This window comes from Elephas maximus, chromosome 12, assembly GCF_024166365.1.
Source record: "Elephas maximus indicus isolate mEleMax1 chromosome 12, mEleMax1 primary haplotype, whole genome shotgun sequence".
NCBI classification, from domain to species: Eukaryota; Metazoa; Chordata; class Mammalia; order Proboscidea; family Elephantidae; genus Elephas; species Elephas maximus.
The window spans coordinates 36295218-36318416 of NC_064830.1; the positions used below are offsets into that span (position 1 = coordinate 36295218).

Here is a 23199-nt window from a genome sequence, read left to right on the forward strand (position 1 = left end):
GGTCGGCCATTGACAGCGAGTTCAGGTGCTCTAGGAAAGCTTGGCGTGGACGAGCGCAAATAGGGGCAGCGCTGTTATTACCCGTTGGTCCCGCCAGCCTCGTTTTCCAGAAAACACACCAATAGTCCCAAACTAGTTTCCGAGCACGTTGTCTGATGTTGCGCGGAACTTGCTCTTTGTTACAGAGAATTAGGGGACTGAATGTGCCGAAAGTGGAAGAAAACTTGGTTCGCTTTATGAATGGCTAACTGGCCTGCCTGCGAATTTATTGTATCCCCTGCAGTTCCAATGTCCACACGTAGCAAAAGGGTTTCGAGTGTTCCGAGTAGGTGATGATTACCCTGAGACGAGAGCCTTGTTGTCCCGCCGCCCTAAGTCTAAATCTAAAATCTGCCATTTATTAGCCCCAAGACCCTGGATGGCAAATGGCCTTAGCCTTTTTGAACCTCTGGAATTGTCGAAAGGACTAATCAGATAGTATATTGTGTCGATAGCCTAGTCAATAAATGTTCCTTTACATTTCCTGATTGTTTTTGCCAAAGGGAAACCCAGATAGTAATTTAAGTACAATATGCCTAATTCAAATAAAAACTACGTTTAAAAAAAAACTTGTTAACCCCTACACACCAAATGCCTGTCGTGTGTCCTCTTAGGGTCTCTCAGTTCCTGTTTTATTCCAAAACTACTTGGGTGTCTTTTAGAAAACATGAAGATGAGAAATATGTTTGGAGGTGGTTAATACCTGCATGAAAAAGACAACAGAACAAAAATTGCGTTCTTTTTTCTACTGCTCTTATTAGATTTTAATTTTTTCATTTACACGATCACTGAAAACTAGATAGTGTATTAATGTTAAGTAAAAACATAGGACTAGGAGACTAAGATTACAGAAATAAACGTATTTCCGGTGTAGGAAAATGGACAGATTAATAGAACAAACAAAGCCAGAAATGACCCCAAATAGGCTTTATATTTAAAGGCATTTCACATATATGGGGAAAGGATAGACTATTCAAATGAGTGTTGGGAAAATTAATTATTTGGGGAATAATATAGTCAAGATCCCTACTTGACAGAATACCTTTATTCCAGGTGAATTAAAAAGTTAATATTAAAAAGTTAGACTCCAAAAAAACTATTAGAAAATGTAGGTAGTTTTCTCAGAGTGAGGCAGACCTTCCTAAGCATAAAGAAAGGGGAAAAAAATGCTAAAGTGTCTGACAATTGACTACAGTACATAAATTAAAAGGCAGAAAGAAATTTGCCACATGCCAAACAGTTATTATCCTTAACATATACAGAACTTTCTGCTCAAATGTTTACTGAGCATCACCTATGTGCCAGACACAATTTTTAAAACTGGAAGAACAGCAAAGAATAAAAAGAACCGAAACAAGAAAAGCTCCTGCACCCAGGATGCAGGAGAAAAGATCCACTGATCTAGAGAGAACAGATAGAAGTAAAAGCCATCCGCCTCTGGGGGAGGGTTAGGAAACTCTTCTGCCCCCATGGATCTGGCAAAGATCCATTGCTTCTGAAAGTAGGAGTAGAAGCAAAAGCTGCCTGCCCTTGGGGTGAGGCAGGGAACCCTCTCAGGGAGGATCTTGCACTGACACAAAGCAGAAGTCAGCTACCACCATGGGAGTTTCTCTCACTAAAGGTCACCCACAGATAAACAGTAGAGTTTGTCATGGTGTAAAGGGCAATAATGCTGAAAAAGTCCCATACCCAAGGTCTAGGCACACAAGCATAACAATGTCTGAGTCTGGACCAGAAGAAATGAGAACCCCCCACTGCTCCTACCATGCACCTAGCATTCAGTAAAAAGCAACAGCAGTCTACCCCTAGGAAAGAAGCAAGAGCAAGGAGAGAGACTTTGTTCTGTGGTGCAGATGTGTAGGTTCTGCTGAAAGCTAAGGATGGAGCCGGAGTGCGTGCACACACACTAACACAAACCACACTAAGCACAAGGTAGCAGTAGTCCATCACTGGAGCAATTTGAAGTCTTTGAGGCCTTGAAAGTAATGATAACCATGACGAAACCCAAACCCAGATCAATTACTGACTAGATTGGTTCAATTCTCCAACACTAATGGCCTGACAGAGGAAGAGGAGTGTCTATTTCTAGGTGTAAATATTATTTACAACAGTCTCTACTGTTCTTCCACACATGATGACACATATTCAGTCAAAATTTATGGGGCAAATAAAACAAGAAAAAGAGACAAAGCACTCAACAGAACCAGACCCAAAGATAACCCAGATGCTGGAATTATCAGACAGGTATTTTATATTAAAATACGTCTGATTAATATGTTAAAGGATCTAGAAGAAACATTGAACAACATGCATAAACATGGAGAATTTCAACAGATGGAAACAAAAGAAGCTAATGAAAATGCTAGAAATAAAAAGCACCATATCAGAGCTGAAGAACTCCTTCAGTGGATTAATCAGACTGAACACAGATGAGCAAAGAATCTGGACTTGAAGATAAATCAATAGAAATTATCAAATTAAAACACAAAGAGAAAAAAGTGGGGGGAAAAAACAGAAAAGAGTATCTGAGAACTGGAAGGCAATAGCAAATAATCTACCAGGTGCGCAACTGGAGTCTTACGAGAATAAGAGAATAAGGCAGAAGAAATATTTAAAGAGATAATGGTTACAAATTTTCCAAAATTAATAAAAGACATACAAACCACAAATCCAAGAAATTCAGATAACCCCAACCAGGATAAATACAGCACACTCAAGACACACACATAACACTCCTAGATACAACATAGTTGCACTGCTGAAAACTAAAGACAAAGAGAAAATCTTGAAGACAGCCAACAAACACAAGAAGGGGATTACAGAGAAAAATAAGTGATAGCATATTTCTCATTAGAACCTATGTAAGTCAGAAGCAATAGAACATCTGTAAAATACTGAAAGAAAAAAAAAAAACTAAACCCAAACTTCTATACCCAGTGAAATATTCAAAAATGAAGGTGAATAAAATACTTTTTTGAACAAAAGCTGAGAGAATTTTTTGCATTCAAATGTATACAAACATTCTGGGCTGAGCTAGCGTCTTCAACAACAAATTCTACCAAATATTGCAATAAGAAGTTCCTATTTTACACAAACAAAGACAAAACAGATGTTTTATGAGGCTAGCATTACCTTGTTTCCAAAACCCAGCAAGGAGAGTAATGAAAAAAAAAAAAAAATGGCAAACCAAACTCTCTCAAAACATGTATATGAAAATTCCAAACAAAATATTACTAAGTTGAAACCAACAAAATGTAAAAAGGACAATACATTGTGACCAGGTTAATTTTGTTCCAGGAATACAAGGTGAGTTTAACATTAGAAAAAAATGTAATTCACTACACCAGAAAGTTAAGAAAAAAAACTCTCAATAGATGTAAAAAAATCATTTAATAAAATTCAACTCCCACTCTTGATAAAAATCCCTAGTACAAGGGGAACTAATTTTTTTTATTATCATAAAAATATATATAACATTTGCCAATTTAATGTTTTTCATATGTACAATTTGGTGAAATCAATTATATTAATCATGGTGTGCAACCATCACTAATATCTATTGCCAAATTTTCCATCACCATAGAAGAAACTCAACACTTCCTAAACAATGACTCTCCCTGGTAACCACTAATAAACTTTGGTCTCTACACATTTGCCTAGTCTATTTATTTTATATAAGTGAGATCATGCAATATTTATCCTTCCATAATTTACTTCACTCAGCATAATGTTTTCAAGGTCCATCCATGTTGTGTCAGGACTTCACTTCTCTTTACGGCTGAGCAGTATTCCACTGAATGTATACACCACATTTTGTTTATTCATCTGTTGATGGGTCATTTGGGTTGTTTCCACTTTTGGCTATTGTGAATAGTGCTGCAATGAACATTGGTGTACATGTATCTGCTTGCATCACTGCTTCCAAGTCTTTTGACTACATATCTAGGAGTAGAACTGCGGGGTCAAACGGTAGTTCTATGTTTAACTTTTTGAGGAACTGCCCAAGCTGTTAGCTTTCTTATCTTTACCTCCTTAAAAGGTGTCTCTTACAAAGAGGGTCTTATTTTTAACCCAGTCTGACAATCTCTGACTTTTGAGTGTTTAGTTCAGTCACATTTAATGTCATTAGTGATATAGCTGGGCTTAAGTCTGCTCTTACTATTTCTATTCTCATCAAGATGTCACCTTGAACACTAAGGTGCACCTGACCCAAGCCATGGTATTTTCAATCACATCATGTGCATGTGAAAGCTGGACAGTGAATAAGGAAGACCAAAGAAGAATTGATGCCTTTGAATTGTGGTGTTGGTGAACATTATTGAATATACCACGGACTGCCAAAAAAACAAACAAATCTGCCTTGGAAGAAGTGCAAGCAGACTGCTCCTTAGAAGCAAGGATTCCAAGACTGTGTCTTAAATACTTTGGACATGTTGTCAGGAGGGATCAGACCCTGGAGATGAACATCATGCTTGGCAAAGTACAGGGTCGGTGAAAAAGAGGAAGACCGTCAACGAGGTGGACTGACACAGTGGCTGCAACAATGAGCTCAAGCATAACGACTGTAAGGATGGCACAGGACCAGGCAGTGTTTCATTCTGTTGTACACAGAGTCGCTGTGAGTTGGAACCGACTCAACGGCACCTAACGACAACATCTATGCTTTATTCCTCTTTTTTCCTGTCTTCTTTTAACTTAACCAAATAATTGGGTTTTTTTCTCTATTAGTTTTCTTATTTGTTTTTTAAATAAGCTTTACTGAGGTGTGATTTAATGATTTACTTTTTTTAACTTTAAAGAAATTTCTTAGGAACTGATATCTCTTGATATAAAGACACATAATATAGCAATTTCTTCAGTTCCACTGTTTTTCTTCTGTTAAGTGAACTAAAGTAGAAATTAATGCCTTATTTTTTTTTTTAAATTTCATCATTGTGAAGAACATAAGGAGTTTTGACAAATGTAATCATCACCAAGATCAAGATATAGAACATTTCTATCACCCCCCCAAATTTCCTTTGTATTCCTTTAAAGGCAATGCCCTCCCCTCTTTCTGACCTAAGGCAACCATTGATCAACTATTATTATAATTTTGCCTTTTCTAGAATTTCATTTAAATAATACCACACAGTATGTTGTCTTGGTGTTTGCTTTTGAGGTTATTCATGTTGACATGTATCAATAGTTCAATTCCTTTTTATTGTTGAGCAGTATTTCACTGTACGGATTTGTTTATACATTCACTTGTTAGCTTCTTTCTGTTTTAGGCTATTATGAATAAAACTTTCACGCACATTTGCATGCAAGTCTTTGTGTAATATATGTTTTGGCTTCTGTTGGGTAAGTTCCTAACAGTGGGATTTTTTTTTTTTTGTTTTATGGTAAGTGTATGTTTAAATTTCCAAAAACTTCAAAACTTTTCCAAAGTGGATATGCCATTTTGCATTTTCACCAGTAATGTATGAGAATTTCAGTTGCCCCATATCTTCACCAACACTTGTTTTGTCAGCTTTAGCCCTTCTAGTGGGTGTATGGTGTATCTCATTTTTCTCTATGCCCATTGCCATCGAGTCAATTCGGACTCATAGTGACCCTATAGGACAGGGTAGAACTATATTCTAAAATTTTACGAACTAGAAAATTTAACTTTTCCAAAACAAGAAATGAGTAGCTAACTAAAATAATAACCCTAAGCCTCTTAAGTGTACTTTTTTTAAAATAGAGAAAGCTATTAAGAACTGATAGCTCTGGTTATGAATGGTTATTTATGGTACAGCCATTTCTTTAGTTTCCTCAATTTGTTCTGTTAATTCAACTAAAATATAAATTAATGCTTTTTATTTTAAAAAAGTTATTGACACTATTTTTTTTTGTTCTATACGCTTAGGCATTTTTGAAATTTTATACCATGAACATATGTTACCTTTATACTCAGAAAAAAAAAAAAAAGTTAATTTCCTAAAGGAAAAAAAAAAAAAAAACTGATAGAATAGTCATAAAATTAGACAGTAGGGGGCAACATAATACTGCTATTTTCATTTTAGAAACAGTATCTTCGGGCTAAAATATCATCAAATTCCATACTCTTGATTTTCTCTGAAAGGTTTGGGAACAATTTTTACCCTCATTTTTAAATGAAAACCCTGCGTGACTTCTAAGGAATAATTCACTGAAACCACCAGTAGTTTAACTTTTCTTTTTTTCCTATTTGGTATCAAAAGTCCTGATACCTTTGTAACTTTTTTTTTAATCCTATTTGGTAGCAAAAGTGGTATTCTGCATCTATTTTACCTTCTGCTCCCTTCTTCCCTCACCCCCTCTGGAGCCCAACACCCTCCCATCCAACTCCCACCAAAACATGTAAATCAATAAATCAATACAAAACAAAACTCCATATCATCATCCATAAAATAAGATAAAGGAAACTTGGAATAAATGCAATATTTAGTCCAATATTTATTATTTTTTTCACCCAATGCACATAAAACTTAGAATCTCACCTCTAGGGATATATTTCAAAGTGTATGCTACCAAAACAATTTCTAATGAAATTAGCATTTATATATGATAGCAGGTCAACTATGCTATGCTGCTTGGTAGGCACACTGCTTATTTGTATAGCTTTATCATTGGGTTCTACTGTTTCAATACTTTTACTTACTATACTTTAAAATATAACAATTCAGGGCAAGTTATGTGATAAAGAACAACTCAGCATTACCCAAAAGGATTCAGTTAATGTTTAATGCAAGAAAAAACATTCTAACTGTTTCATTATACTGTCTTCAATATACTGCCCAATTCTGTCTATCCAACTTCCCTCTGAGTATTTGTTTTATCCGGACAATTTTGATATTCTTTTCCTCTTTCACCAGGGAGGATGTGTTGGTGTCTTTATCTTGACATTTCCTTCATGTTAAATAAAACCAGTTGGGTCAACTCATACCATGGGGTTCTCTCTCTAGTATCATGTTTGAGCAAGATAAAGGTCCCCAAGACATAATGGCAGACCATTAAACCTTCCACTGATAAAGACCCAGTCATAAGCTTTTATACTAGTAGAAATGATGTGACTATCATATATATATATATATATATATATATATATATATATATATATATACATGATGTTTAAGAGGTTGTTTTTAAGGATTTTGGTTTCTGCATCAAAATAAGGAGTAGGGACAGCAACTCAGAATCTACCTCTAAATAATTAGTTAGATGAAAAATTCTAGGGCTCAGACAACATGGAATTAGCGGCAAATGAGAAGGCTCCAGGATAGAGATCACAAAAGATACTTAGGAAAGGTGTGAGGTGTCAACAGCTGATTTTGGAATAGAAACAAATGGGAGTGTAATCAAGAAGTCACAATAAGGGCTAAAGGCAAGACAATCTAACTGAGTTCTCAGCTGATCTTGGACAGCCAAGGGAAAGGGAAAGAAGAGGTATTCAGGCATCAGACCACAGACGAAGAATCACAGCTCTGCACATGCGGTCCTGTGGGAACCCTTCACACTGATGGAGCCATCCCTACAACCCTGAGAAATTTTTTTTTTCATTGATGAAGCAGGGAATGTTGTCATTCCTGAGAACAGAAAGCCTAGAGAAAGATGTAATTTAAGTTCGGCAAGAGATATATTCCCTTGGGTAGACCCATTTCTTAGGATATGATTTGCTGATTTGGGGAACAGCATTCCATTCTGCTACAGAAGAAAACAAATCAGGTAGATGAAACTTACTGTGTTAAGCATAGACAAATAATTCAGTGACTTGTAAGACATGTTAGACAAAGTGTATAAAGCATATCATGTGTGACCATAGATAGAAGGAAGGACCAAGAGATACCTACTATTCACGAGGTACTGAAAATACAAAAGGCACCCCAGGCACTAAATATTCATAACATACTAAGTATGCAGGAGGCATAAGAGGCCCTCAATATTTGTGAGCTCTTCATTCAGTTACCTATTGGTGATACTTATTCTGACCTGCCCTCTGCCCAAGAAGTATAAATAAAATCCATGGTTCCTTAGCAGGGTAACTGGCAAGCTACAGCTGTGGCTGAGACTCTTCTATAGAGCAAGTGTGTACTGCTGGCCCCAGGCATGTTCCACCTGACTGAGTCCCCTGGTGCAAACTCCAACCCTAGTCCTCTTCATAAACACACATCAAGGGCAGGCTGATGCAAGGCATAGTGAGAATCAGGCATAAGAATATTTTATAATCCAAGATTCAGATACTGTGGTCTTTCCACCCCAGTAGCAATGGGCTCAAGCACAGCAACGTCTGTAAGGATGGCGCAGAGCCGGGCAATGTTTCGTTCCATTTTATATAGGATTGCTGTGAGTTGGAACTGACTAGACAGCACCTAATAACAATCACAACAACAATATCTATTCCGAGTTCACGTGGGCTCTAAATCTCTTTTCATAGCTCATTATTCCCAGTCTCTAACAGGCTTAACTTGTCTCTAAAGGAAATAAACAAACATCATATTCAGACAGTGAAATAACCTAAGTATTGTAGCTGCAATAACAATGCTGCATATTTTTCTTTATTCATTATCTCACTAAACATCAGCTAAACCTCAGCAGTCTTGATGAAATAATGTCAAACTCTAGTGTTTAATCACAAAATGAAACAACATAAGTTCAGGAGAATTAAATGGAGGACAACATCAGCAATGTAGAATAGGTAAGAAATTACTCATTATTAATTACAATTTTTTCCCTTTAAAGTAATGATAATGAATAAAAAAAAGCACACACATACATATACCAAGAAAGAATCATTCCCCACAGCACAAGAGTTGTTTAAATGAAGGGTACAGCTTACTGGCAGTGCTTCAACTCTAATTATAACCCAAAACAGACATTTCTATATAAATTGATATCATTACAAATAGAGAAAATTTTTCTGCACAATAATATGAAGAGTAGATACCATCTCTGGGACGATACTAAAGGGTAGATTAAAAAAGGACAAATAAGACTGTTAGAGGCAATTCAATTTGTAAAACTATTTAAAGGGCCTTCTCCTTCCTTCTGAAAACAAATTAGAGAAAGTATTCAACACTATAGCTAGAGATAGGGCTCATTTCAGTATTAAAATTGTTCAATCTTTTTTTAATACAGGTTGTGTCATTCCCTAATTTCAACTTTGCCCCACTTCCATGCTTCCCCTCTCATTCCCCAAAGTGTTTTATGAATTAGTAACCTTGAGCTGTGCAAAAAAATTTTTTTCTTATTTGGAATATTTCTGTACTATCATGTAATGAACCCCAAGATAGATTAGATACACAGATAATTAGATAAACAGATATAAAATAAGGCAGATTACCATAAATTGTATATTAAAACCAACCTCATTATTTCATAATTATACTTTTGTACAAAAATTAATATTATCTTGTTATTAATAGATAATTTTATATAAAAATACAACCATGAAATAATGAGATTATTTCCATATAATGCTTATAGGAATCAACCTTATTATACATGAGACTAAGATTATGTATATATGTAGTCTTATATATACAGACTGATCAACACTAGCTATGCATATATGTTACATATATTTACAGTTATATGCAATTGTATGTTTCTTTATCCAACTGGACTATGGCATAAGGGACAGAAGGTGTAGTTACTTATTTCCTGAGCCAGAACACAGTGCTTACACACACTGCACATCCAGAATTGGTATTCCGTAATTGGGCTCCCAGTGGCAACACAGGTTGGCAGTTTTCCTTCTCCACTGTAAAAATAAAAGGAAAAACAATGAATTATACTTTCAAACTTACAATTAGCCCAATTTAATTTACTTATCACACTTAAAAGTTGGAGAACAAAGAAAGTTTCAAGATAAACTTCAAATAAAAAATTGTCTTACAACGAGAAAATAAAGCACTAGTACACTTGTAAGACTAAATAAAATAGGGTATAACGTTAAGGTAAATTATTTCAAAATTTAATGCTTTAATTATTATATCACACTATTATAAATACATACATATATTGGACATTAGAAGTCCATGCTTCTAATGAGGTAGAAAGACGTCTACTGGTTACAATTAGCCTACCCTTCAAGAAGGCTGTCCAGTTCAGATTTTCTGTTATCTTTTGGAGTATGTTTGGTGAAGATTTCTAGAGCAAGATCTTCATATTGGTGTTTCTGTTCTGAACTGAGGGAATCTAAAGATTCCAGTTTAATAAAAGCTTTTGAACAGGTACCAAAAGCTCTACCAGCACAGGCACAGAGTGCTAACAGGGAGTAGATCTCAACAGCAGGAATAATATCTTCATAGTCTCTCAGGTGAAGAGCTAGGAAAGAGATGACAATTCGGATTTTTAAAGGTAATCACAATTTCGTGAACATGCATGGGCAAGAATCCACATTAAGGTATTTTAGTTTAACCGGCATGAACTTTAACAAACTAAAACGATGGGAGACAGGGGACTAGTAAGAGGAAGTAAGCTACATGATCTCCAAGTTTCCTTAAAGCCCGTTTACAGCTCAAATCCTACAAAAATAACAATGACCAAATGATTCTCATGGCTGTGCCACTTAGAAATATATACACAGAGCAAAAAATTCTGATGTCAAAATACATATCTTTTCTTCCCTCTAAGTTAGAAATTCCTGTGGCATTCCAGAAAAAGTAAATTAACATTGTACTATGTCATAATTCTCAAGATATCATGCTTCTTTTTGTTAAAAAAAAAAAAAGGCAGAGAGGTATAAAATTGTTTCCTCTTTGTATTTCTTTGAACAGATTATTGTTTTTTTGTTTGTTTTATGGCAACGAGAGAACTTTGGGAAAAGAGAGGTGAAGATGTACCTCTAAATTGCTGGTTCAGACTATTTTGACAGCTGCAACATCTTATTTTCAGCTTTTCTATACTGAAGCTATAATCTCTTTCTTAAAAATGCACTATAGAGTTAATATCAAATTCGTAACCAAATTATATCTTTTTCTTCTCTAGACCTTACAATCTTAAAATTATCTTCCCATAGTTTAAGTAGTGGAAATTTCATAAAATGACTAAGGTTAAAACAATATACTCATGTATTTTACAATTAGATTTCTATACATTGGTTTGGGGGTCAAGTGCTTAAAATAAAGCTTAATGGAAGAAATTTTAAAAAATATCTTCAATCAGTTACTATAAAGAATACCCTCCAATCTTACATGTGGATATAACAGGTTCACAGACAATAATGTACAGAGCAAACATTAATTCAGATCATTTTATCACTGAAAGATAAACATAATAAAGCATATATGGATATCTTCTTCTACCAGTAAGCATAGAATCTCAAATTAAAAGTCTAATCTTTCAACATAAATTTAAAAATTATACATAAATTGTATAAATACTATTTTAAGTACTACATAATGTATTATGAATATTATATTAACCAGTTAAAATTAAATAGAAAAAAATTTCAGTCCCTTTGCTACTAATAACAAAAAATAGGGATAAACTAAAAGAGAAATGTCCATAGAATACAAGAAGAAAACTAGGGAACTTTTTAGAGAAACATACATAAACAAAAGATTTTTTAAAAAGATGTTTCTGAATGAGAAAACTCAATATTATAAACACGTCAACTGCCCCAATATTAACATATTTAATTAATGGAATTTCAATCCAAAATCCAATGGAACTTCATTGAGGCTCTCCTTACCCTCGAAAAGATTCTAAAATTAATCTGGATGAATAAATACAAGAGAATACCCAAAAAGTTTTTCAAAAAGAAGAGTAAGAAAAGCAAGCTTAACTATCAGATATTAAAATACAAAAGTAAAGTAAATGAAAGGAAGTATTGGCAGCAAAAAAGAGGAATAGAAATTAGTATTCTAGGAAGGGATTAAGAGTATGTATAAATTTAATTCATGAAGGTAGAATTTCAAATCTGTGAGGAAAGAATACATTTTAAATAAATGGTTTTAGGATAAGTAAGAAGCTATAATAAAATATAACATTTAATAACCTTGAAATGAAGGATTTCCTAAGCTTGAATCCTAAGTGAAAAACATAAAGGAAAAGATTGATAGATAGAACTATATCAAAAAACACTATTAATACGATCATCATGGCTACCACTTATTGAGGGCTCACTATATCCAGGCACTATAATAAATGAATTTTCTTTTCATGAATTTTCTCACTTAATCTTCAAAACAACTCTTTAAAGGATAGAGTATTAGTATCCCCACTTTACACAAAAACAAACAGAAACTTAGAGAGGTCAACTAATGAAAACTTTTAAATGCTAGGGGAAAATCAATATATATGACAGAAGATTACTATATATAATCTATGAAGAGTCCTTATAAAACAATAAAAACACAAACAATCTCTACAGAATTCCAGAAATATTCAAACAAAAGAATTACTCTAGAAGGGTTTTTTTTTTAAATCATACCAGTATAATATAGATTAATGACATACTAGGACTTTTTTTTTTTTTTTTTTTAGGACATAGGGTTGCTATGAGTCAGAATCGACTCAATGGCAATGGGTTTGGTTTTTGGGGGGGGATGTGCCTCTCATGATGATATGAGTTGCCGATTGATGATTTCATTGTGGCCTAGCCAATGTGATACAAGGAGGAGAGGTGAGTCGTAGCAATGCTTGCAGCACTGTCATGGCCAATCTGAAGGAGCTGTGATGGCTTAGTCATTCATAGGCTTTGGCTTATAACATAATTTTCATAATAATGCTATTTTTAGGGTTAATATAGCTAAACTCTAGGATATTATTAATCCAGAAGAAATCAAGATCTTGATACCACAAATGGGCCGATAAGTACATGAAAAGATGCTCAACATCATTAACCATTAGGACAGAGTAGAACTGCCCAAAAGCGTTTCCAAGAAGCAGCTGGTGGATTCGAACTTCGACCTTTTGGTTAGCAGCCAAGCTCTTAACCACTGCACCACCATGGCTCCCATTAGTCATTAGGGAAATGCAAATCAAAACAACAATGAGATACCACTTCACACCCACTTACCTTACCTTACCCGTTGCCATCAAGTCAATTCCAACTCATTCCTATAGAACAGGGTAGATGTTGCCCCATAGAGTTTCCAAGGAGCACCTGGTGGATTCGAACTGCTGACCCTTTGGTTAGCAGCTATAGCAATTAACCACTACACCACCAGGGTTTCCTTCACGCCCACTAGGATAGCTATTATTAAAAAAAAAAATTGAAAACAACAAGTGCTGGTGAAGATGTGGAGAAATTAGAACCCTCAAGGTTCGTCAAATGGTGCAGCTGCTACAGAAAAGAGTTTGGTGGTTCCTCAAAATGTTAAATATAGGATTACCACATGACACAACAATCTCACTCCTGGAACTGAAAGCAGGAATGCAAACAGATACTTGTCACGAATGTTCGTTGCAGCACCATTCACAATAGCCAAAAGGTGGAAACATTTCAAGTGTCCATTAACAGATAAATGCGTAAACAAAATGTGATATATATATATATATATATATAATTTATCTAGTCATAAAAAGGAATGACGTCTTGATACATGCTACAACATGGATGAACCTTGAAAACATTATGCTAAGAGAAATAAGCTAGACACAAAAGAACAAATATTGTATGATTCCACTTCTATGAACTATCTGAACTATCTAGAACAGGCAAATTCATAGAGGCAGAAAGTAGATCAGAGGTTACCAGTGCCTCAGGGAGGAGGGAGTAAAGACTTATTGTTTAATGGGTCTAGAATTTCTGCTTGAGGTGATGAAAAGTTTTGTAAGTAGACAATGGTGAAGGCTGCACAACACTGTCAATGTAATTAATGCCACTGAACTGTATACTTAAAAATGATTAAAAAGACGTATTTTATGTTGCATATATTTTACCACAATTTTTTTTTAAAATCCTGATACTGCATGGAAACCCTGGTGGCATAGTGGTTAAGAATTCAGCTGCTAACCAAAAGGTCGGCAATTCAAGTCCACCAGGCGCTTCTTGGAAACCCTATGGGCAGTTCTACTATGTCCTACAGTGTCGGTATGAGTGGGAATTGACTCTACAGCAACAGGTTTTTTTTTTTCTTGACACTGCATGTAAATAATCTTCTGATATAAACTGTAGTACATAAATACCATGGGATATTACGTGGCTAATAAAAATGATGACATGGATCTATATTTACCAATGTGCAAAGATAAACTACAGCATGCCGCTGGGGAAAAATACAAGCTCCTGAACAACATGCATTGTAAGATACTATTTTAAGTAAACTATATATAATTATATAGGCATGCAGAGATGTCTAAAGGAAGTTCGCCCCAATGGTAACTGTGATTATCTCTGAGTAGCTAGGTTTTAAGTTATTTTACTTTTTTCTTTGTATTTTTCTGTTATGTTTGAAATTGTTAGATAAGTATCATTTTTTTTTTAAATTAAAGGCTATAAAAATATATCTACATATGGGAAGATTTTACAACATACTATCATGTTTTTTTAAAAAAAGAACACAAAATTATGTCCTGTTATACTCCCAATATTGCAAAAAAATAATAATAATAATTTAAATGTATGTGTGTGTGTATTCAAAAAGATACGGACTAGGCTATTGAAAGTGTTTGAATGGATAGAATAACGAATGCTTTAAATATTCTTTTTTTGCTTATCTCAAACTTCTGATTTTTCTGTGAACTGTAGGTAGAGCCAAGTATTAAGAAAAAGAATTTCAAAAACAGAAATGCACAAAGCAAGATACATATAGCATAATCTCAAACATGTAAGAAGAAATCCCTAAGAAAAAAATGTTAAAACTAATTTAAAGGCAAACTGAAAGAGTTTATCCTTCATATTCCGTTGATAATTTTTCAGACATACTGTACTCATTATGTAATAGGCCCACCTGTCTTCAGTGCAGTGTCAACGTATCCCTCATAGAGCTGCCTCTGCGCAAGGATAAAGAAGTGGTAAGCCTCAGCCCCTCTCCAAGCGTTGTCTGTGAAACGACCAGCTGTAGACAGAACTTCCTCTTCCAGCAATCCAGCCAAAGCAGAAGTGGCCTACAAGTAAAGACCACCCACATTCTCTGTCAGCACAAACACATACACAGGATCAACTACCACATAAAATCATAACAATGAAGATAACGTCTGAAATTGTTATACACCGAAACACCTACCTGAGCAGATGTTATCATTACAAAAAATGTCATTAAAGAGTTAATTTTTCCACTGTAATTCATTGTGTTAAATTAGAATTATCAGATTTTATGACGGAATTTTAATAAGAGATTCATCTATATATTAAAATAATATATTCTAGGAAAGTTTTTAAAAACTCACTGATTAAAAAGGATTATTTACCAGGTGAGTAAAATTTTTTAACAAAAATAAATTAAAACAAAAGACAGACCAATCTTACAGAAAAAATATTTAATATTTTTAAGTAGAAATTTCTAAATTTGAGTACTAATTCTATTCATTTTCCTCATATCATTTAAGAATATAAATGTAAACATGCAAATTAAATGACATCCATAAACAGAAGTTTGATAGTTTTTTTTTTTTCCCCCCTTAAACACTTCACATGAGTCAGAATCAACTTGAAGACAACAGGTTTTAACATTATTTAATGTTCTATTTTACCTCTGAACTCTTTCCTTTCACTTTTCCTTGTTGGGCATTTTTCATCTGTTCATGGTATTGCTCTATAAGTAAAGCTGACAGTACATACAGCTTCTTAACACGTAAAGGTTTAGTTCTTTTCCTTGCTTCTTCATCTGCAATCTTGAAAAATTTTGAGGAATATACTTAATACACATTTGTACAAATATCATTTTCAAAATTAACTACATCTTGATCCTCCAAAAAGAAGAAAAGTAGTAGGGTGGAATATCGCATATTACCTATTTATAAGAAAATGTAAAAGTCCATATTTTTTTCCCTAGAACTTATTTGTACTTAGCTCTCTTCTTAGTATTTAGCCCTTAGAAATAGAACTCAAGTCAATGTTAGAAAATGACAAGTCCTGTTAAATAACTAAATCAGAACGAAAAAAGTTTTCATGGAATGGGTAATACTTTTCATAGCCCAGAGATATTTAACATAATGTTCCAAGCACACAGATACAATGAAGTTAACATGGTGCATATTCAGAAGTTTGCATTTATTTTAACAATTTTAAGGAAATTTTTTACTTTTTTATTAAATCAAATGAGAAAACAGAGTACAATGTATAATTTACATACTTTAATACTATACTAGTCTTCTTCCCTCCAAATGCATATTATGAAAACTGTAATGTTTTTAAAACTCACACATGTAAAAGAATTCAAAATTCCTTTGATTATCAGCAGGATTTAATTCCCAGTGAAGGGACTTTGCACTTTGTGGTCCCTGCAAATTCCATAATGCTTTGTTAACTTCAGTATTAAGTAAATACACAATTGTTTAGGTATCAATAAGATGCTAGTAAAAATAATACCAAGAAAACATTCGATTATGTTGTTGTTAGGTTCCGTCGAGTCAATTCGGACTCATAGCGACACCACGTAAAATAGAACAAAACACTGCCTGGTCCTGCGCCATCCTCACAATCATTGATGTGTTTGAGCCTGTTGTTGCAGCCACAGTGTCAATCCATCTTACTGAGGGTCTTCCTCTTTTTCACTGATGCTCTACCTTACTAAACATGATGTCCTTCTGCAGGGACTGGTCTCTCCTGATAACATGTCCAAAGTACGTGAGATGAAGTCTCGTCATCCTCACTTTCAAGGAGCACTCTGGCTGTACTTCTTCCAAGACAGACTTGTTTGTTCTTCTGGCAGTCCATTTTCAATATTCTTTATTGAAATGTTCTATAATATTCAATGTTGCTGGCCAACACCATAATTCAAAGCAACAATTCTTCAGTTTTCCTTTATTCATTGTCCAGCTTTCACATGCATATGAGGCAATTGAAAATATCACGGCTTAGGTCAGGCGCACCTTAGTCCTCAAACTGATATTTATGGTTTTCAACACATTAAACAGGTATTTTGTAGCAGATTTGCTCAGCGTAACACATTGTTTGATTTCCTAACTGCTGCTTAAATAAATAAATAAATAAACAAACAAATAAATAAATTTTATTTTTTGCTTCCATGGGCATTGATTATGGATCCAAGTAAAATGAAATCCTTGACAACTTCAATCTTTTCCCCATTTATCATGATGTTGCTTATTGGTCCAGTTGTGATGATTTTTGTTCTCTTTTATGTTGAGGTGTAATCCATACTGAAGGCTGTAGTCTTTGATCTTCTTCCATAAGTGCTTCAAGTCCTCTTCATTTTCAACAAGCAAGGTTGTGTCATCTGTATATTGCAGGTTGTTAATGAGTCTTCCACCAATCCTGATGCTACATTCTTCTTCATCTAGTCCAGCTTTTCAGATTATTCACCTGGCATACAGACTGAATAAGTACGGTGAAAGGATGCAACACTGATGTATACCTTTCCTGATTTTAAACTGCACAGTACCCCCTTGTTCTGTTCGAGCAGCTGCCTCTTGGTATACATACAGGTCCCACACAAGCACAATGAAATGTTCTGGAATTCCCATTCTTCGCAATATTATCCATAGTTTGTTATGATTCACACAGACAAATGCCTTTGCATAGTCAACAAAACACAGGTAAACATCTTTCTGGTATTCTCAGCTTTCAACCAAGATCCATGACATCAGCAACGATATCCCTCATTCCACGTCCTCCTCTGAAGCCGGCTTGAATGTCTGGCAATTCCCTGTCAATGTACTGCTGCAACCATTTTTTAATTATCTTCCACAAAATTTTACTTGTGTGTGATATTAATGATATTGTTTGATAATTTCCGCATTCTGTTGAATCACCTTTCTTTGGAATGGGCGCAAATATGGATTTCTTCCAATCGGTTGGCCAGGTAGCTCTCTTCCAAATTTCTTGGCATAGACAAGTGAGCACCTCCAACGCTGGAACCATTTGTTGAAACATCTCAATTGGTATTTTGTCAATTCCTGAAACCCTGATTTTTACCAACTGAAGAATGTAACTTGGACTTCTTCCTTCAGTACCATCGGTTCTTGATCATGTGTTACATCCTGAAATGGCTAAATGTTGACTGATTCTTTTTGGTACAGTGACTGTGTATGCCTTCCATCTGCTTTTGATGCTTTATGCATCATTCAATATTTTTGCCCATAGAATCCATCAAAATTGCAACTCAAGGCTTGAATTTTTCTTTCAGTTTTTTCAGCTTGAAAAATGTCAGGTGTGTTCTGGCCTTTTGGTTTTCTAACTATAGGTCTTTGCACATTTCATTATAATATCTTACTTTGTCTTCTCAAGCTGCCCTTTGAAATCTTACGTTCAGCCCTTTTACTTAATTTCTTCCATTCCCGGTAATTACTCTACACTCAAGAGCAAGAGCAAGTTTCAGAGTTTCTTCTGACATCCATTTTGGTCTTTTCTTTCTTTCTTGTCCTTTTAATGACCTTTTGCTTTCTTCATGTATGATGTCTTTGATGTCTTCTCACAACTCATCTGGTCTTTGGTTATTAGTGTTCAATGCATCAAATTTAGTCTTGAGATGGTCTCTAAGTTCAGGTGGGATATATACAAGGTTCTATTTTGGCTCTTGTCGGCTTGTTTTATTTTCTTCAGCTTCAACTTGAACTTGCATATGTGCAATTCATACTCTGTTCCGCCGTTGGCCCCTGGCCTTCTGAGTGATGATACTGAGCTTTTCCATTGTCTCTTTCCACAGATGTAGTCAATTTGATTCCTGTGTTTTACACCTGGTAAGGTCCACGTGTGCAATCGCTGTTTAAGTTGCTGAAAAATGGTATTTGCAATGAAGAAGTCGTTGGTATTGCAAAATTTTACTATGTGATCTCTGGTATCCTTTCTATCACCAAGGCCATATTTTCCAACTACCAATCCTTCTTCTTCATTTCCAACTCTTACATCCCAATCACCAGTAATAATGAATGCATCTTGACTGCATGTTTGATCAATTTCAGACTGCAGAAGTTGGTAAAAATCTTCAGTTTCCTCATCTTTGGCATTAGTGGTTGGTGTGTAAACTTGAATAATAGTTGTATTACCTGGTCTTCCTTGTAGGTGTATGGATATTATCCTATCACTGACAGTGTTGTACTTCAGGGTAGATCTTGAAATGTTCTTTTTGATGATGAACATAACACCATTCCTCTTCAATTTGTCATTCCCGGCATAGTAGGGCCATGTAATTATCTGATTCAAAATGGCCAATACCAGTCCATTTCAGCTCAGTAATGCCTAGGATATCGATCTTTATGCATTCCATAAATTCAGTTATAGTAATAATAAAACAGAGGGGTTTTGCTGTAACAAATACTTGTTTACAAAGAAAATGGAAAATGTGTCCCTTAGCATATAAGAAAACATTTGTAACTACAACAAACCAAATACCCACCAAGATTATTATATTACCTTAAACATCAGTTGAGCAGCATCAAAAAAGTAATTGGCTTTCCGATAGAGTTCTATGGCATCAAGAGTTTTATTCTTTTCCAATAAGTGAGATGCATACCTAGCTAGCAGGGATCCAATTTCTTTCATACTATGATTTTTAGCCAATTCAACAGCTTTGTTCCACTGGGGCGGGAAGGGGGACATACCATTCAGTTACTCAAATATTCCAGCCACACATGTCATAAAAATTCACACAATAAAGCTTTAAGTATATAATAATAAATAACACCATTTCCTAAAAACTGGTATGTTTTCAAATCATTTACATCAAAATCTGGCAATTATAAACTAAATGTGTCAAAATGATTAAATTATTTAAGATTTGTTTAAGAAGTGCATCTTAAAAGGAAAGCTTTAAAGTTTATATAATCACATTAATCTTATAATTCTATTTTTTCACAAACTATGAGCAAGAAGAAGATATACTTGTTTATAATAAAACAAAATACACAATTTCAGTTAAGAAAATGCCCTATCAGATTTAATGCTGAAAAGCTATTTTTATAAAACAAGTGGAGCTTTATAAAACACTTTAAGAAAAATACTTAAAAGAATACAGTACCACTTTGTGGACTGAGAGTCAATCATTTCTATTATAATTCTGCACTTTAATTTTAGTTAAATTTCAGCCCTTAAAAATATCAAATGCATGTTTTCTATAAAGAGAAAGGAAAATAGATTTGCCAAAATAAATATTAATAAAGTAACTCAATTGTTTCCTCTGGAAACAGCCATTAACAACTGGTCCTTCACTGAAGGCAAAATCCAACCCTAATAAAATGTAGAAAATTATGAAATTACTTCCAGACAACAACTTGCCAAACTAACAGCACAGGGTTTGTTCGTGTTCCCATATTGAATTAGTCTGAGTGGGTCATCATCCATAATGGTCACACTTCAAGAGGTAAGTGCAAACTCCAACACTTTCTCAGTCTTTGAGAGAATATCTAGTTCCCTTCACAAAATTCATCTCAAGCTCTCTAACCCTCACACTGGCCACCATTTTTAAAGGATAACTAGGGTGACTTTAATTTTGCTTTGACTTAAAAATTCTTCAGAGAACAATCTGCACAGGATCGTAAGCTTCAGGTCCTTACTTGGTTGAGATGTACACAGGTATCTACAGCTGCCTTTGGTTGATTACATTTTAAAAATGCCATCACAGCTTGTTCACACATTCCAACTCTCACAAACATTTGTGCTATTTCCTGTAGGAACAAAATATTACTTAAATTATTTCATAGATCAAGGGAATCACTTATATTTTAATTTGACAAAACTTTATATGATCTTAACAATCTTAAATTTACTGGTTGCTGTTGTCAGGTGCCATCAAGTCTATTTTTAATTCATAGCAACCCCCTGTGTCAGAGTGGATCACCGGGTCTTTCTCTTACAGAGCTGGGGCCCCCGCCTGTGTTCAAGTCGCCAACCTTTCAGTTAGCAGCTGAGGACTTAACCATTGTACCGCCAGGGCTCCTTACATTTACTGGTAGTTACAGTGATTTTTCTTTTAAATAGACATGGGGCAGAAGCTACAACTCAGAAAGGATGCTAAAGCATCATCTTCTACAAAACTAGCGCTTCACTGGCTCATGATGTGAACCCGATTTTTAATCAAGTCCTGAATATACTATACTCTTATTCTCTCAGTTTACTAGCTAGTTTACAGAAATGTCAAGTTCCAAAATAAGTCCCACACCAGTAGGTGGGAAAAAAACAATCCTTTAAGGCAACTGCTGGTATACTCAGCATTGATCATTAATTAGAGGCTTAAGGGAAGCCTCAAGTTCACAGATCTCTAAAACACCTCTATAAACAAATGCTCTAGAGTTTACCATCATCAGTTCAGGAAGCTGGACCCAAAACAGAACTCCCATGGAGAGTGATGGAAGGGAGGAAGAACCACACAAAAAACTGATCATATTGCTTGGTTGCATTCTCCATTTCCAGAAAAACTTTTTTTTTTTTCTTTCTGAATATCTAATTGGCTGGAGTTTTTCTCTCCCTGCCCCCACTTCTGAAATATTTTGGGAGATATCATAAAAGCACATCTTTTTTAAAGTAATGGTTATATTTTTCTGATTATAAAGTAACACATTCTTATAGTAAAAAAACTTAAGAGAACAAAAAAAAAAATTAAAGTTACTCATAATCTTGCTAGTACTTGTATATAAACCTATTGCCATCAGGTTGATTCCCACTCATAGCGACCCTACAGGACAGGGCAGAACAGCCCCATAGAGTTTCCAAGAGCACTTGGCAGATTTGAACTGCCGACCTTTTGGTTAGCAGCTGTACCACTTAACCACTACGCCACCAGGGTTTCCAGTCCTCATATACAGCCACTCTCAATATTCTGGTGTAAATTCTTATTATTCTTGTCCTACGTATGTCTGCATGCATGTATGTATGTGTGTATGCACTGTAATTATACAGCCACTCTCAATATTCTGGTGTAAATTCTTATTATTCTTGTCCTACGTATGTCTGCATGCATGTATGTATGTGTGTATGCACTGTAATTATTACATATACATAGTTACGTATCCTGCATTTCTCACTTAAAGATTATGTACATTTTCCCTCACTATTAAAAATTTTTCCAAAACTTGATTTCATATTTGCAGTACTACTTAAAGATTTGTATTATTTTAATTATTATTATACCTATAATTTTTTAGTATTTACTCAGTAATTTTTTTTTAATATTGCTATTCTGAATACTCTACAGCAATTTTATTTATTTATATATTTTGCTTTATCAGACACACCTAACAGATGATACTAATGTAGGATACACTATCACCACACCCAGGGTTATAAGGAATTTGTTTCTTTCTCATTCAAGAAAATACATAGGATTGACAATGTCAAGTGAGAATCCTGTTATTACAAAGATAACTGCTCTAATTCAGAGAAAAATGTATTATCAGAATTGTCCGGGCTCTGTAGTTAAGACTTGCTCACTCTATAGGTATTGTACAGCTCAATGATTTACATTTTGGATAAAACAAAAAAAACACAAACTCATTTACATTATTCAACAATTAATTTAAAATAAAACAAAACTCATTGCCGTGGAGTCCATTCCAATTCGTAGTGACCCTATAGGACAGAGTAGAACTGTCCCATAGGGTTTCCAAGGAGTGGCTGGTGGGTTTGAGCTGCTGACCTTTTGGTTAGCAGCCTCTCTCTTAACCACTGTGCCACCAGGGCTCCACAATTAAAGAGGCTTAAAAAATGATCTTTTTAAGCCTCTTTTAATCTTTTACAATTAATTTTAAAAAGCTTAAAAAGAACATTGAAAACAAAGTTATACAGAATTCCTTCAGTGTCTTTTTTTTTTAACATTAAATACTTTATTGTTAGTATAACCTAATAGGTCAAACTATTTTTTTAAACTTTTGTTATAGCAAATTTCAAACATACATACACACATACTACTCCCCCATGCATTTTGGATTATTTTGAAGCAAATCCTTGACAACACATCATCTCATCTGTAAATAGTTCATGTATTCGGCTAACTTTTAAAGGCAATTTTAGAAAACTGAGGAGACTATACAATACTATGATCACATTACGGTAGTAGGAATATGGCTGATTTTTCTCCCCATTTTCAAGAAGTCTCT

General features: G+C 34.6%; 1 protein-coding gene across 2 annotated transcripts in view; it reads right to left on the bottom strand.

The window, feature by feature from the left end:
- Nucleotides 1-9532: 9532 nt before the first annotated feature.
- The window catches only part of WDR35 (WD repeat domain 35), a 67695-nt gene continuing 54028 nt past the window's right edge, over nucleotides 9533-23199 (bottom strand). Inside the window, exons 23-28 of one of the 2 annotated variants that reach the window (XM_049903678.1) lie at nucleotides 20662-20772; nucleotides 19523-19687; nucleotides 15682-15822; nucleotides 14940-15096; nucleotides 10125-10365; nucleotides 9533-9799 (exon numbers count right to left, since the gene is read on the bottom strand). In XM_049903678.1, coding sequence (XP_049759635.1) covers nucleotides 9649-9799; nucleotides 10125-10365; nucleotides 14940-15096; nucleotides 15682-15822; nucleotides 19523-19687; nucleotides 20662-20772 — 966 coding nt within the window. In that variant the 3' untranslated portion in view covers nucleotides 9533-9648. The remainder of the gene's footprint in view (nucleotides 9800-10124; nucleotides 10366-14939; nucleotides 15097-15681; nucleotides 15823-19522; nucleotides 19688-20661; nucleotides 20773-23199) is intronic. The other variant, XM_049903679.1, reaches the window with a different exon arrangement.